General features: G+C 40.4%; 1 protein-coding gene across 1 annotated transcript in view; it reads right to left on the bottom strand.

Annotated features, from left to right (window-relative positions):
• Positions 1-2,569: 2,569 nt before the first annotated feature.
• Positions 2,570-16,182, bottom strand: part of slc39a9 (solute carrier family 39 member 9) — a 60,149-nt gene continuing 46,536 nt past the window's right edge. The window contains exons 4-7 of the mRNA XM_073040440.1: positions 11,355-11,423; positions 9,722-9,807; positions 6,434-6,568; positions 2,570-3,630 (exon numbers count right to left, since the gene is read on the bottom strand). Coding sequence (XP_072896541.1) covers positions 3,403-3,630; positions 6,434-6,568; positions 9,722-9,807; positions 11,355-11,423 — 518 coding nt within the window. The 3' untranslated portion in view covers positions 2,570-3,402. The remainder of the gene's footprint in view (positions 3,631-6,433; positions 6,569-9,721; positions 9,808-11,354; positions 11,424-16,182) is intronic.

Consider the following 16,182-nt stretch of genomic DNA (forward strand, 5'->3'; position numbering starts at 1 on the left):
TCCTCTATTAGCTTATATCAATTAATTCTCTAAATATTCAGAAATCTATTGATCTTCTCAATAAACAGAATGGTGATCAGACTGCACATGTTATTTCAGATTTGGTCTTAATGTTTTATAAAGTGTACTATAACCTTCCTGTACTTATGCCACAGCTCAAGAAGCAAGTATCCTGTATTCTTTCGTCACCAGTTTATCTATCACCAGCTTCTGGGATCCTTGAACTTGTACAGTGGCCGTCTGTTCCTCAGCATGCTGGGATCCTGTTGTTCACTGTGTAGTTTCAGCTGTAATTAAACTTTTTGCCTCATGTACCTTATCTGAAAGGATAGAAGACTGAGCAAATGATACAAATTTTTTCCCACAGAACATAGCTGTTAGGACTTTAAAATCAGAACATTGAATGATCAATATTTGTACGTATGACCGAATTACTGTTAACACTATCACCCACAATTCAGATTGACAAACCACATCACTGACACAGTCACTTGGGGTCCAAGTAGCTCCATCTCCATAAGCAAAATTAAAATGCAAAGAGTTGCATTTGAATGTTCACACAATTCTGTGTGTCTGCTTTTTATCAAGGAATGTTTTGCATCAAGTTACAATGCCTGCAATAGAGCACACTTTTTCAATTCTGATTTTTGTTTTGAGTTCTTGTTTAGAATTACTGCTTGGTAAACAATATGTATGTGGATAAGGAATCTAGACAGAAATGGTCTGGCTAATGCAGAACTTGGCTCAAACATTCTAGCAGAGAGGCATATGTAGGAGTCTGTAGGATGATGAAAAACAAAAAGACCTATCCACTAATCGTATCCAGAAGTGTAATTCCATCAAAACCATATGAAAAGGTGTTACCTTAAGGTTGTTATAGCCAGGGTGGTAATGGGGATACACTCCCACTACCTATCAAATGGTGCCAATGGAGTGCATCTCAAATAGCCTGGCAACCCAGTCCAGCTTCTGGCCTTCACGTGTTGCTTATAAGCCCAGTGGAACTGTTTCTACTGACAGGAGAAGAGGCAAAGGCGGATTATTGGCATTTTAAAACCAATCGCCTAGGGAATGAGGGGCTCATCTAGAAGGAAAAACTCTGATCTCAAACCTCTGCTGCATTACGGCTGTACCTACTCACAGGGAAGGATTCACGAGTAACCCACAACTGGAGACCCTTAGGCAGTCATATGTTGAGTTTAATGTGGACTGACAACTCTTGTGACGTGACTGGTGCCAAACTGTATCAGTCTCTAGCATTCTTTTGGATTCAAGCAGCTTTGTGGAGAGGGGGGAACCTGCTACATGGGCAACAGCTTGCTCTCCATAATCGGACTGCCCAGGCTTGTGTATCATGTAGATAGCTGGAATGAAAAATCTATGGTCAACCCTGACCACGGAGGGCTTCAAGATGAAAGGGCAACGGTCCTTGTACTTGCCACTTTAACTCATTTAGTCAGGCTGATTTGAGTGTTTTAAGATAAAACAAGATAATGTAGTCAATAGCTAATAAAAGCAAAAAAAGCAGTAAAAATAACAAAGGTTTTGAATTTTTACAAGCAGAAGCACCATTTACCAGAAGAGACACTGAAGATGATTGACAGTGATGGTAGTGCAATATTTTAAAACTCTCCTGGTCCTGGGATCTGTAATGCTCATCCCACAAGGATTGGGAAATAGATTCCCTTCACAGTATTAAAGGGGAACTGGATAAATATCTGGGGGCAGGGTGAGGCAGGAATTTTGCAGGACTACAAAAATCCAAAAGGAACAGGACAATTGAGTAACAAGCCCAATAGGTAGCACTTAAATCACCAAGGCATTGAAAACGTGGGCTAATTGCAGGAAAATGCAACTTCTATAGCAACATGCACAACATGCAGGAGGAATTCAATGTTAGTCAACTGTTTACTCAATCCATAGATATGCCTGACTTGCCAAGTTCCACCAGAATTTTGTGCATGTTGCTCAAGATTTCCAGCACCTGCAGAATCTGCTGTGCTTGGGACTGCTACAGATAGAGTTAAAGCACCACGGTAGTGTAGTGGTTAGTGCGACACTATTGTACCTCAGGCCATTCCGGAATTCATTGTTTCAATTCCTGTGCCATTCTATAAGGAGTCACTGTACGTCCTCTCCCTGAAATGTGTGGGTTTTTCCAGGTGCTCCAGTTTCCTCCCACCAAAGATGGTTCATCTGTTAGTCATTGTAAATCATCCCGAGATTAGGTTCAGGTTAAATGAGGTTTCTCACGGGTTACTACAGCGGTGAGGCTCAAAGGGCCAGAAGGGCCTATTCCTTGCTGATTTGCTATTTAAATAACTGCTCATTGGATATAATGTGCCGAAGAGTCTGTTTCTATACTGAACGACTCCATAATTTACCAATGAATAGTTCTTTCAAAGAGGTGGCTCAGCAAAATCTGCTCAATAGTCCCCTGAGGTTTCAAAGGAATTGTTGTTACCTTCCTGTTGTTTTTGTGGAGAAAAGGTCAAGGTAGAATGTTTTCCAGTTTAAAGAGGTCTTTATAAAGAGATGGGATAAAAGAAAAGTTGTGCAGAACAAAGAATGACCACTTATTAAAAATTTATTTATTTATCATGTACATCTTAAAAACAAAAAAAAAATCTGCAAGATCTGTTAATGTGTACAAAGAGTTGGAAAAATAAGGCCATTGTCCATGGAATGATTTCAGTTTACCTGAAGCAACTGAACAATGAATATTCACAAGCCAGCAAAATCATAACAACGGTATTTCACTCATAGTATTCCACTTCTATGGATCCAGGAAACATTTTGTTATCCTACACCCATCTACCACTGTATGATATGCTTGATCATTAAAATTAAAGATTCAGACAGTTTATTTTGTTTTATTTCCTTACCCCATATACATTAACAAAGCACTTTCAACAAAAAAATTCTTCTCAAATACATTAGCCTGTCAAAATCCTATCATTTAAACACAGACATTGAACTAGCAGGCACCAAGCTTACAGGCTAACAAACCATTTAAGACTGTACACTTAAGAATAAAATCCAGTAAAAATGATTTCACATATTCATAAACCCTGCGTTAATTCCTTCGTCCTGGATTATCTCTAATGCAATCCCAGATTCACTGTTAATTTGGTAAGTGCCTGCGCTTCATCCTTTGTAATCAGACACTATTTGAATTAAGTTACATTCTCCCATTAGTTGAAACAAGTTCAGAGATTTCTGTCAATACATTAAACACTTACTTTTCAAAATGGCTACTCTGCCAGGATTCCTCCCAATGTATTTACAATTTCACTTCCAATCTAGTTCACTTTGAATTTCATGAGGAAAAATAAATGAAAAGGCAATGTGTCAGAATGTAGTGTTCCTGCCAGACTGCTGACAGACCCTTGTTCCTGCTGGTCAATGCTGGTGACCCACCGACAGTACCAATGGGATCAAGCAGCCCAGGACGAGAGTGCAAACCTCAAGTCGACTGAGTCCCTTCCCACCTGACTCTGCTTTGTGACTGTGACTGGTGCCACCCACCTCTGGAAGCACGTGCACAGTGGCTACATAAAGGAAAGTTCCTGCTGAAAACAGCATGGCAATTCCAGTGGCATTCACATCTGAAAGTGCTTCTTTACTGCTCTGCAAAAGCAAATATTGAAGAGAAGGAAACACATTAGGATTAACTTTGCATAGAGTGCAACACACAGTACAATGTTCAATTCTCAAAACTACTTTCACAACAAAGGTCCAAAGGGTTAAAAAAAATGCAAGCTGCTGGAGGAAATTGTGTAGTCAGGAAACAGCTGAAGAGGGAAATAGGCAGTTGACATTTCAGGTTGAGATCTTTCATCTGGATTTAGAGTAGTGGGGAGATTGTTGGTATAAATAGCAACGTATCGTCCTCCTTCCTTTAAGGGGAGAATACAGTCAGTTTGGGTTCTACTGATGCTGAATTTTCACTAATGTAACTACCGCTTCATTAATGCTCCTGTATAACACTGAATTTATGCTACACCGTTAGAGGAGCAATTGTTCATAACACCATTAGACATAGGAGCAGAATAGGCCATTCAGCCCACTGAGACTGCTCTGCTATTCCATCACGGCTAATTTATTATCTCTCTCAATCCCACTCTCTGCCTTCTCCCCGTAGCCTTTGATACCATTACTAATCAAGAATCTATCAAGCTCTGCTTTAAATATACTCAATGACCTGGCCTCCACAGCTGTCTGTGGCAAAGAATTCCAGATTCACCAACCACTGGCTAAAGAAATTCCTCCTCATCTCTGTTCTAAAGGAATGTCCATCTGTTCTGAGGCTGCGCTATCTGCTCCTAGACTCACCCAGTACAGGAAACACCCTCTCCACATCCACTCTGTTTAGACCGTTCAATATTTGATAGATTTCAATATGATTCACCCTCATTTTTCTAAACTCCAGCAAGTACAGGGCCAGAACCATCAACTGCTCCTCATACATTAAACCCTATCAGCCTGCTGCACCTTCTCCAAAGCCAGCACATCTTTTCCTAGGTAAGGGGCCTAAAACTGCTTACAATACTCCACATGCGGTCTGACCAATGCCTTGCAATGCCTCAACATTACATCCTTGCCTTTATAATATCGTCCTCTCAAAATGAATGCTAACATTGCATTTGCCACCAATTCAACCTGCAAGTTAACCTTTAGGGAATCCTGCACGATAACTCTCAAGTCCCTTTGCACTTCTGTTCTCTGAATTTTCTTCTCATTTAGAAAACAGTCTATGCTTTTATTTCTTCTACCACAGTGCATAACTACAGACTTCCCAACGCTTTATTCCATCTGCCACTTATTTGCCCATTCTCCTAATCTAAGATGAGGAGTTAAACTGAAGGCCTGGCTACATGATCAGATGGGAATTAAAATTCCAGACATTTAACTCACCACTCACAAAGTTTCCCAGAATCCATGCCAAACTCATTCACTCAACCACTCATCACCAAATACACAGATTAACTGCATCACTGGAAATTTGGGAATGTCGTCTGACATGTCTATGCACATCAAATAATACATACACTTCACAAAGTAATCCAATGGTTGCAAATAGTCAGGGTTTCCCAGGACAATGTGCTTTCATTTCTATCCCTGCCAGAAAGCATGTGAGACAGTTGGCTGTGATGTTGCACAATCACAGCATAGACTCACATCTACAATAGTTTGAAATATTGGCAGCCTTCCCAGCTACACAAAGCATAAATCTGTGGCCCAGCAAGAGGTGAAGGGTAGAATTAGATGAAAGGCAATGTCAAGATCCATTTTACTTGGGGACAAAAGCTCCCAACACTAATGAAAATGTTAACACATATCAATCGAGCTTCCTTTCACTGCTCAGAATCATGGCACTCCAGTTAAACAGAGAAGTCTCACCATTTCAAACAATAACACAATCTTCTGCAGTGATCTGATATGTGAATCCCATGGTTTAACGTTCTTTCACTTGTTATACTTTTATAACAGATCAACAATAGTTTTGATTAACCACATGATAGCCTGGCTCATTTGGTAGCGTTCCAAACTCTCAGCCAGGAACCATCTGTTCATGTACTTTAACAGAAGGTCAAAGTCCTACTGCATAATCTAAATTGACAATTCCACGAGAGTACAGAGTGCAGGTCAGTCAGCCATGCCCCAATCTTGGATCACACATCAGACCAAAGGCCTCTGTTTCTTCATCAGGAGTTTGAGGAGATTTGGTATGTCACCAAAGACTCCTGCAAGTTTCTCTATGTGTACAGTGAAGACCATTCTGATTGCTTGCGTCACAGCCTGGAATGGTACCTCCAAAGCAAAGGATAAAATGAGGCTGCAGAGCATTGTAGACTCTGCTAACTCTATTACAGGTACAACCTACCCACCAAGGGCATCTTCAAGAGGCAGTGCCTCAAGAAGGCAACATCTGTCATTAAGGACCTTCACCATCTGGGCCATGCCTACCTCTCATTACTATTCATTGGGAAGGAGAAACAGAAGCTTAAAAACCTATACTCAGTGTTTTAGGAACAGTTTCTTTTCCTTCACTAGATTTCTAAACAGCCCATGAACTCATGAACATAGCTTCCTTATTCCTATTTTGCACTAGTTATTTACTTTTTAAACTTATAATTTTATCATGCACTGTACTGCTGCCACAAAACAATAACCTTTATGATGTCAGTGATAATGAACCTGATTTGATAGTAAAGGTTTCAGTGCCAAACAAGTAAAATGTGTTTCTTGTGTCTTGATCAATAATTTTACAAACATATTAAACCTTGATCATTTAATCATTCACTATTGATGTATGCTGCTGACTTACAAAAGTCAATCATTGTGATTTTTTTTAGTGTACTGCTTAAGAAAATTATAGTGATAAAGTGCTATATAAATACCAAGTTTGTTTCAGAAAAGTATTACGTACCTTACTCAGGCCCAAGTAAGTGACCATGGAGAGCAATGGTGCTGCCAAAGCAAATACCAGTAGGTGTTTCCTAATTCGATTCCTTTCGAGCCCTGCGTGCATGAGGAAAGAAACCAGACCAAAAGCAGCTGGAGCCTAAAGCAGAGAGGAAAAACACAGTCATTGCAGCACACCATTAAACAGTCTGTACACTTCACATGAATCGTGAGATTTCCCATCTAACCTTGTGCCCAAAGCACACCCAGAGCGCTTCAGTGTCGGTACAACTCAGAGGACACAGGACAAACTGTGCATACAACATGTATGGTCAGAGCATTACAGAATGGAAACAGAACGTGTCCCTGATAGTCTCAATTGCCAGTGTTCAGCTCATATCCTTCCAAGATCCTCTTCTCCATACCTATACAATCGCAATTTAAATATTGCAGTGTACCAGCCTTGACCATTTTCTCTGGCTGTTCACTATCCTTTGTGTGAAGAAGGTACCTCTCATGTTTCTGAAACCTCTCTCTTATCTTGCATCTGTATTCCCCTTTTTTTTGCTTCCTAACCACGAGGAAAAGACTATGACTGTTCACCTTATCCATAATCGTTCATGATTTTATAAACAGTTTGAAGTCACCCCTCATTCTCCTGCACTCCAGGGAATAAAGTCAACCTCTCCCTATAACTCAGCTCTCTCATCCAGGAACCATCTCATTAATCTCTTCTGCACCCTCTCCAGCTTAACAATGTGTTTCCTATAACAGGGTAGCTGAAGGAGGGGCAGAGCCTCAGGTCCCACACTACAGGTTCAGGAACAGTTATTACCCTACAACCATCCAGCTCCTGAACCAGCATGGATAACTTTACTACAACTGTGAACTTATTCCACAAGGTACAGACTTACTTTCAAGGACTCTTACAACTCATGTTCTTTTTTTCTTATTTTCAATTGGACGATTTGTTTTATTTTGCATATTGGCTGTTTATCAGTTTATGTATAGCTTTATTAAAATTCCATTGCAATTTGTTTTTAACCTACAAATGCCTGCAAAAAGATAAATTTCAAGGTAATATACAGTAACATAAATGTACTTTGGTAGTAAATTTATTTTGAACTTTGAAAGCTGTGCATAATATTCCAAGTACAGCCTCACCATCAATTTATAATTGCAACATAATATCCCTACGCCTAAACTCAAATCCCTGACTGACAAAGGCTAGCATGCCGAATGGCTTCACCATCATTTCTATTTGTGTGGCCACCTTTAGCAACTGTGCACTTGAACTTGCAAGTCCCTCTATTCCATAACACCAACCTGATTTCCCCAATCTACCTGTATATCAAAATCCCCATGACTATTGTACATTGCCTTCCTTCATGCATGTTCTATCTCCCATTGTAATTTGTATCCCACATCCTGGCTACTGTTCAGAGACCTGTATACAACTCCCCATTAAGGTCTTTTATCCCTTGCAGTTTTTTAACTCTGCCCACCAGGATTCTACGTCTCCCGATCCTGTGTCGCCCCCACCCCACTGTCTACCTGCCTGTCCTTTCAATACAATGTGTACCCTTGTATGTTGAGCTCCCAACTATGATCATTCATCAGTGTTGTGCCACTCATTGTATTGACCTTATCCTGGTTTGACTGCCCAAAATGCATCATCTTACACTTATCCGAGCTGAAATCCATTTAGCATTCTTCAGCCATCAGGGTCTCTTGGCAATTCATTGTAACCTGCTTCACCATCAACAAGACCCTCTGATTTAGTATCATCAACAAACTTGCTAACTGGGCAATGTACATCCATTACATTCCAAATCATTACACAAATAATGAGTAACAGAGGTCGCAACACAGACTCAGACCTTCAGTCAGAGGACAGGCTTTCAAATATCACCCTCTACCTATCAAGCCAATCCTGAATCCTCTATCTAGCACTAGCTCCCCATGAATCCCATGAGACCCAACTATCCAAATCTGCTATATGGGACGTTAGGAGGAAATCTATATAGACTTGAATAAAGTCCATATTGTTGGATTGGACTGTTTAATTCTTAGATTAGACTGTTCAATTGTTATTTTCTTTGCAGTCTGACAATTATCTGCTTGTATTTTATATACTGTAATTACTTACATACATGTAACAAATTGTGTCCCCCTGTGGCTATAGAAAGTATAGTTCTGGAAAGCTCTGGAAGTGTCTTTGTTCTGTAGTATTTGAATAAGTGCTCTCATTGATTTACTCCCATCTACGAAGTTGAATGGATGGATGTGTATAAAATAACTAACCACCATCTTAATCTTAGTCCCTTTCTCCATCTGTTTCGTAGACCTGTCACTGTCTCTCTCAATTTTTCTTTGTTCTAACAACACTTAATAAAATAATCGTGAAGCAACAAGTTTTGTACCTCTTTCCAGACTTTTCAAAGAACCTTGGATTAAAACATTAAAATGTAACAATTGGCAGAGTCGGCAAGCATGGTTACAAAGATTTAGGACTTGAAACCAATCAAAGGCAAAGTGGAATTGTTAGCATGCAATAAAAGGGGTAAGAATTTCAAGTTCCAAATTGTCTGAGAGAAATCTTAGTTCTGGCTTCAACATCATCACATTGAGAATTAGGAGTGAGGAATTACTCTGTTACTACTTTGTAAATCAGATTTGTAAAAGAGAAACACAAGCTGTACAGCTACGTGCAAGCCAGGAGATTAAATGTGCAAGCTGGTAGAGCATCAAGAAAAGTATATACATGCAGCGGTGCACCAGTCAAAAGATGAAATGTGTGCAAACCAGTAGAGCGCATGAGAAAAGCTTGCAGAATTAAATATGTACAAGTGGTGGAGCAATCCGTGCACCAGTGGAGTGCAGGACACTTCAGTAGCAATCTATTAATACTTCAAGACAGTGGTTCTCAATGTGGTCACACATCACTTGCCCTCCTATTTGCCTCCTAACGTGTACATTGTGGTGTAAATTCCAACACTAACATTAATGTTTCTTTCACTTAAGTAAATATTCTGCTTTTCCATTCTGTGGTAACCCTCCACCCATCACTTAAATAATCCACAACCTTTACATTTTAATTTACCTAGCAGATCTGTACACCACCTCCGCACAGGCTACAGGCAAATCCTGTAACACCATAACCATTTAAATCAGGTCACTGAATTGCCAGTCCACTTTATTAACGTATCCATTTTTCCTTTTCGATATGATTTACTAGACCCGATCACTGAACATTTCTCAAACCCTCATATGCAATGCAGTAATAAATGAAATCCAGTTTTCCAAAACTTACTTTGTGCAACATAATAGCTACAAATACGATCAACTGTACACTCGTCTGTGACGTAGAAGCTGCTGCACCCAACGCAATGCCATCCGCTGTAAGGGAAAGGAATAGATGAGGCCTATTACAATAGGGAAATACAGGAGAGAGAATTGCTGAGTTCTATCCAATTACTCCCTTCAATGGGAATAAGACAAATCATTATTGTTCTTACAGCTTGCTCAACTAAGCTACTTATTGCAGAATACATCACTGAGTGTCAACGGGTTACTGTATAGACTACTTAGAATTCTGATACGAGGTTAATAAGCAGAAAGGAAACAATGGGTTAAAAATCATATCCTTACATAAATGACGTTATTCTTAATTAAACTAAATAAACTATCATGTTTGTCTTTTTCAGAACCCTGATTTACATTCCAAGGTAAACAGGATCTGAGGTCAAGCAGCATGGACATCTTTTAAAGTTACGCCATGTGCACCTGAAAAGATTAAGGTCTCAGTCAGTAGAGTTTCATCCAGATAGAGAATCAATCTGCAACTAGACTCCACTGGTCCCACATAGCAACAAAATAGAAAAGGTACTGGTCTTACAAGGACAGAGAAAATTGCAACTTCTCAAGGTGCATTACACAAAAAATTAAAAGTAACTGGAGCACTGAGCACATTATAGTTACTTAGGTGTAACAATAAACTATAGTCTGTGGTGCTTAATTAATCCAAAACGCCCAAATCTAAATTTGTTCATCTTTAACAACCTAAATTAAATTTGAATATGTTTAGTTTTGACAAGAGTACTTACGAGACTCCCAGTATTTCCCAGCAAAACTCCCACCTATTTGCAGGGCAATGGACAAAAAGGGGCGCTAACTGAAAGTCCCCCCCCCCCCCACTTGGCATAGAGACAATTGCCTGATATGCTTGTTTAGTCTCTATTATCGAGTGTTATGATTTCAGTAATAAAAACAGGAATCCAAAGTCTGGAGCAGCAACATATACGTTGCCCAAGAACATAGAAAATATTCCTTTATTTACTCTCATTTCCTATGTCATTAGATTCTTCCACGCACAAACCCACTCATCTCAGGTCTTCAACATACTGACGATTCACTGCCAGCCGAGTCAGAGAATCTGCCTCCAGCAAAAAGGTTCCTTATTTCACTTATACAGGTGGGCTCCTTAACCCTTGACTGACCCCAACTCTATACTTACCTCAGCATCCATCTTGGCCAAGCTATTCAAAATTATGTTTTAATGAGACCACTTCTATTTTTCTGTTCAAGGTAATATAGGTGTATTTATTCAATTCTCCACATGATACAGCTCCCTTATCCTTCCTAAAAGTCAAATTGGAGAGCCTCTATTAAATCAGGTCTACTCTTCTTTAGGGAAGGGGACTAAAACTGAATACAGTATTCCAAGCAAATCCTTATTTAATTACAGCAAGTTTACTGTTCTTCATTCTTTTGCAATGAAGATTAACAACTTTAGCTGCACATTGACTTTGTGACTTGACCTAATCAAAGTTCTGCTTACTATGTTAAGTACAGATCTGGGAGGGATCCCTGAAAGAGTATTTTAGAAAGAATGAAAGCAGCACTGACGCAGTGCTTTTAAAGCTATCATAGAGCATGAACATTACCTGCTGCATGAACCACCAGGCCAAGCGTGGTGGTGATCTTGGTGTTTGCTGTTCTTGCAGCCTCAGGATCTTAAAAGGGAATAAAAACACAGAATCAAACATTGCCTGTGAATTTAAACATACTAGTTAATAACTTCACATTCAGTTTTAGTTAAATAACTTAAAAGTTGATAGCCCCTTTAGCTCCAGACACAATTCCCACCCCCCCACTTACTTCCATATCCTTCCACTCACTAGCAGACATAACCCTGACCCTTTGCGTAAATGACCAGCAAAATGCTTCTCACCTCAAGACGCGCTGTAACCCTGCCGTACCACTTGAAGAGAAACACTGTTAGTAACTGTAATGCTGATTAGGAACTCCCAAAGTTATTACCAACTTTTATTAACCATTAAACACAAAATATTAATCTGTCTTTCAACACCCTGAATCTTTCATTTGTATAGAACAACTGCAAGATCTAACATTCTGTTAGAAGAGTATCTGTTACTGTTGTATATTATATCAGACCAATTTACTAACTAGCCTATGAAATGCCTCTGTAGAAAGGGTTTTCAGACGAATATAAAACATTGAGTTTGTAAAGGAAATTATTATTAAATAAGACCATAATACATAGGAGCAGAATTAGGCCATTTGGCCCATCAAGTCTGCTCCACCATTCAATCATGGCTGATCCATTTACCCTCAGTCCCAATCTCCTGCCTTCTCTCCATATCCTTTCATGCCCCAACTAATCAAGAATCCATCAATCTCTGCCTTAAATGTATCCTATGACTTGGCCTTCACAGCTGCCTGTGGCAACAAATTCCACAGGTTCACCACAAATTCCTCTGTCAGGCAAGATTTTCTGTTACAGAAACCATGCTGATCATGTGCCTCCAAGTACCCTGAAACCACAATTCACTCCAACATTTTCCCCAACCACTGAGGTCAGACTAATTGGCCTTGAATTTCCTTACTTCTGCCTCTCTCCCTTCTTAAAGATTGGAGTGACATTTGCAATTTTTCATTTGTCCAGAACCAAGCCAGAATCCATTGATTCTTGAAAGATCACAACTAATGCCTCCTCAATCTCTTTCAGTACCCTGGGGTGTATACCATCTGGTCCAGGTGACTCATTCACTTTTAGATAACTAACTTTACACAGGTGGTGGCCCCATTACCTCCAGACAAATCCCCCCCCCATATATTTTCACTCATTGCCAGCCATAACCCGCACCCTTTTTGTAATTGACAAGCAAAATATTTCTCCCCTCAAGACACGCTGCAACCCTGCTGTACCACTTGAACAAAAACAAGTTAGTAACTCAGATAGCTACCTTCAGACCTTTCAGTTTCTGAAGAACCTTCTCCTCGTTACACCCTATCCTCGTTATATGTGTCTTCAGACAATGTGGATTCACAGTTATGTGTCAAACCTATTTCTACCAACTTCTCCTTATATGTGTCCAAAACTACAGTTATGCCAGGCTGCTGGGACGAGAAGCACCGCCTTCCCACCAATACAAGTCACTTGCGCACGCCTCAGTCTCACTCCCGCCAGTCTCGCAATGGTTTTGGCAGCATGTGGATGTGCTATCTTGCGCTGTTAAACTTTCGTTGTTATTACCTGTGGTTCACTGATTTTGTGCTTGAAATATTTAACTATGTCTCCTAATCGTCCTATGTCAAGTCCTGGGCCATCAGCCAAGCGGCAGAGAACTGCTTTAACATTCGAAAAAAAGTTGGAAATTGTAAACAGGGCCGCGTCAGGTGAAGGTAACACAGCTCTGGAACGTAACCTCGGCCTGGGTGAGTCCACCATCAGAAACAAAGAAAAATGCTGAGAAAATAAAAAGTGCAGTGATCGATTCATCACAAGTGTCTTCAAAGATTGTTACCAAAGTGCGTAACCCGATTATGACAAAAATGGAGAAGATGTTGAGTTTGTACACTGAGCATGAAACAAAGAAAAATCAACACTCAGTTCCGATCATCTTCGTGTGAAAGTTTTGGAAATTTATGGTTGCCTTTGTTCAGAGGCTAGCAAGGAAGCGTCAAGTGATATTGTTAGCTTTAATGCAAGTAGGAGATGGTTTGCCAAGTTTGTTAATTGTCACAGGCTTTACAACTTAGCTGTGTGGGGTGAGCAAGCTAGTGCTGACCACGAAGCTGCTGAACGCTGCCCTTTGCCATTGCAGGCTATGATAGCTGACAATAGACAGTAGGTGCAGGAGTAGGCCATTCAGCCCTTCTAGACAGCACCGCCATTCACTGTGATCATGGCTGATCATACACAATCAGTACCCCGTTCCTGCCCTCTCCCCATATCCCTTGACCCCGCTATCTATAAGAGCTCTATCTAACTCTCTCTTGAATGCATCTAGAGACTTGGTCTCCACTGCCTTCTGGGGCAGAGCATTCCACATATCCACCACTCTCTGGGTGAAAAAGTTTTTTCGCATCTCTGTTCTAAATGGCCTACCCCTTATTCTTAGACTGTGGCCTCTAGTTCTGGACTCACCCATCAGCGGGAACATGCTTCCTGCCTCCAGTGTGTCCAATCCCTTAATAATCTTATATGTTTCAATCAGATCCCCTCTCATCCTTCTAAATTCCAGTGTATACAAGCCCAGTCACTCCAATCTTTCAACATATGACAGTCCCACCATTCCGGGAATTAACCTTGTGAACCTACGCTGCACTCCCTCAATAGCAAGAATGTCCTTCCTCAAATTTGGAGACCAAAACTGCACCCAATACTCCAGGTGGGGTCTCACCAAGGCCCTGTACAGCTGCAGAAGGACCTCTTTACTCCTATACTCAATTCCTCTTGTTATAAAAGCCAGCATGCCATTAGCTTTCTTCACTGCCTGCTGTACCTGCATGCTTGCTTTCATTGACTGATATACAAGAACACCTAGATCTCGTTGTACTTCCCCTTTTCCTAACTTGACTCCATTTAGATAGTAATCTGCCTTCCTGATCTTGCCACCAAAGTGGATAACCTCACATTTATCCACATTAAACTGCATCTGCCATATATTTGCCCACTCACCCAACCTGTCCAAATCACCCTGCATTCTCATAACATCCTCCTGACATTTCACACTGCCACCCAGCTTTGTGTCATCAGCAAATTTGCTAATGTTACTTTTAATCCCTTCATCTAAATTATTAATGTATATTGTAAACAGCTGCGGTCCCAGCACCGAACCTTGCGGTACCCCACTGGTCACAGCCTGCCATTCCGAAAGGGACCCGTTAATCACTACTCTTTGTTTCCTGTCAGCCAGCCAATTTTCAATCCACGTCAGTACTCTGCCCTCAATACCATGTGCCCTAATTTTGCCCACTAATCTCCTATGTGGGACTTTATCAAAAGCTTTCTGGAAGTCCAGGTACACTACATCCACTGGCTCTCCCTTGTCCATTTTCATAGTTACATCCTCAAAAAACTCCAGAAGATTAGTCAAGCATGATTTTCCCTTCATAAATCCATGCTGACTCAGACTGATCCTTCTACTGCTATCCAAATGTGTCGTAATTTCCTCTTTTGTAATTGACTCCAGCATCTTTCCCACCACTGACGTCAGGCTAACCGGTCTATAATTCCCTGTTTTCTCTCTCCCTCCTTTCTTGAAAAGTGGGACAACATTAGCCACCCTCCAATCAGCAGGAACTGTTTCTGAATCTATAGAACATTGGAAAATGATTACCAATGCGTCCACGATTTCTAGAGCCACCTCTTTAAGTACCCTGAGATGCAGACCATCAGGTCCCGGGGACTTACCAGCCTTCAGACTCAACAGTCTATCCAACACCGTTTCTTGCCTAATATAAATTTCCTTCAGTTCATCCTTTACCCTAGTTCCTTTGGCCACTATTACATCTGGGAGATTGTTTGTGTCTTCCCTAGTGAAGACAGATCCAAAGTACCTGTTCAACTCATCTGCCATTTCCTTGTTCCCCATAATAAATTCACCCATTTCTGTCTTCAATGGCCCAAAAGCTGAGTTAGGCATCATACCAAAGCAGGTGTTTAATGCAGACGAGACCGGGCTTTTTTGGAAGCACATGCCAAAACGAAAAGGATGAAAAGACTGTGTTAACTTTCTATGATCTATTACATTGAATATTAGCTTAAATTGATGAAATACAAATGTTGCCCTGTGGTACTGCTTTTGTGTCAAATTGGTATGAAAATGTGAATAAGTTACAGATAAAGTTTATTTAGGAAGCCCTTCAGAACGCATCCCTATTTTCTCCATTTAAACAATTATTCACATTATGCCTTTTCCATACTATGCGTCAACTGCGAGGAACGAATCCCCTGCATATAACGAGGGTAGGGTGTAATAACAAATTCACACACTTCTGTCCCTGACACTTTCAAACATCCAGCATACTGCTAGTATCTCCACAGCGAAGACCGATGCAAAATAGTTATTCAGTTCATCCACCATTTCCTTGCCCACCATTACTACCTCTCCAGCGTTGTTTTCCAGTGGTCCGATATCTATTCTCACCTCTCTTTTACACTTCATGTTTCTGAAGAAGTTTTTGGTATCCTCTTTCATATTATTGGCCATCTTAATTTTATATTCAATCTTTTCCTGCTTTATGACTTTTTAAAAATTGTCTTCTGTTAGTTTTTAAAAGCTTCCCAATCCTCTGACTTCCCACTAATTTTGCTCTATTATATGCCCTCTCTTTGACTTTTATGTTGGCTTTGACTTCCCTTGTCAGACACGTTTGTGTCATCCTGCCTTTAGAACATTTCTTCCTCTTTGGGATGTATATATCCTGTGCCTTCCGTATTACTCCCAGGTATTCCAACCATTG

Source organism: Hemitrygon akajei, chromosome 3 (genome assembly GCF_048418815.1).
Source record: "Hemitrygon akajei chromosome 3, sHemAka1.3, whole genome shotgun sequence".
NCBI lineage: Eukaryota > Metazoa > Chordata > Chondrichthyes > Myliobatiformes > Dasyatidae > Hemitrygon > Hemitrygon akajei.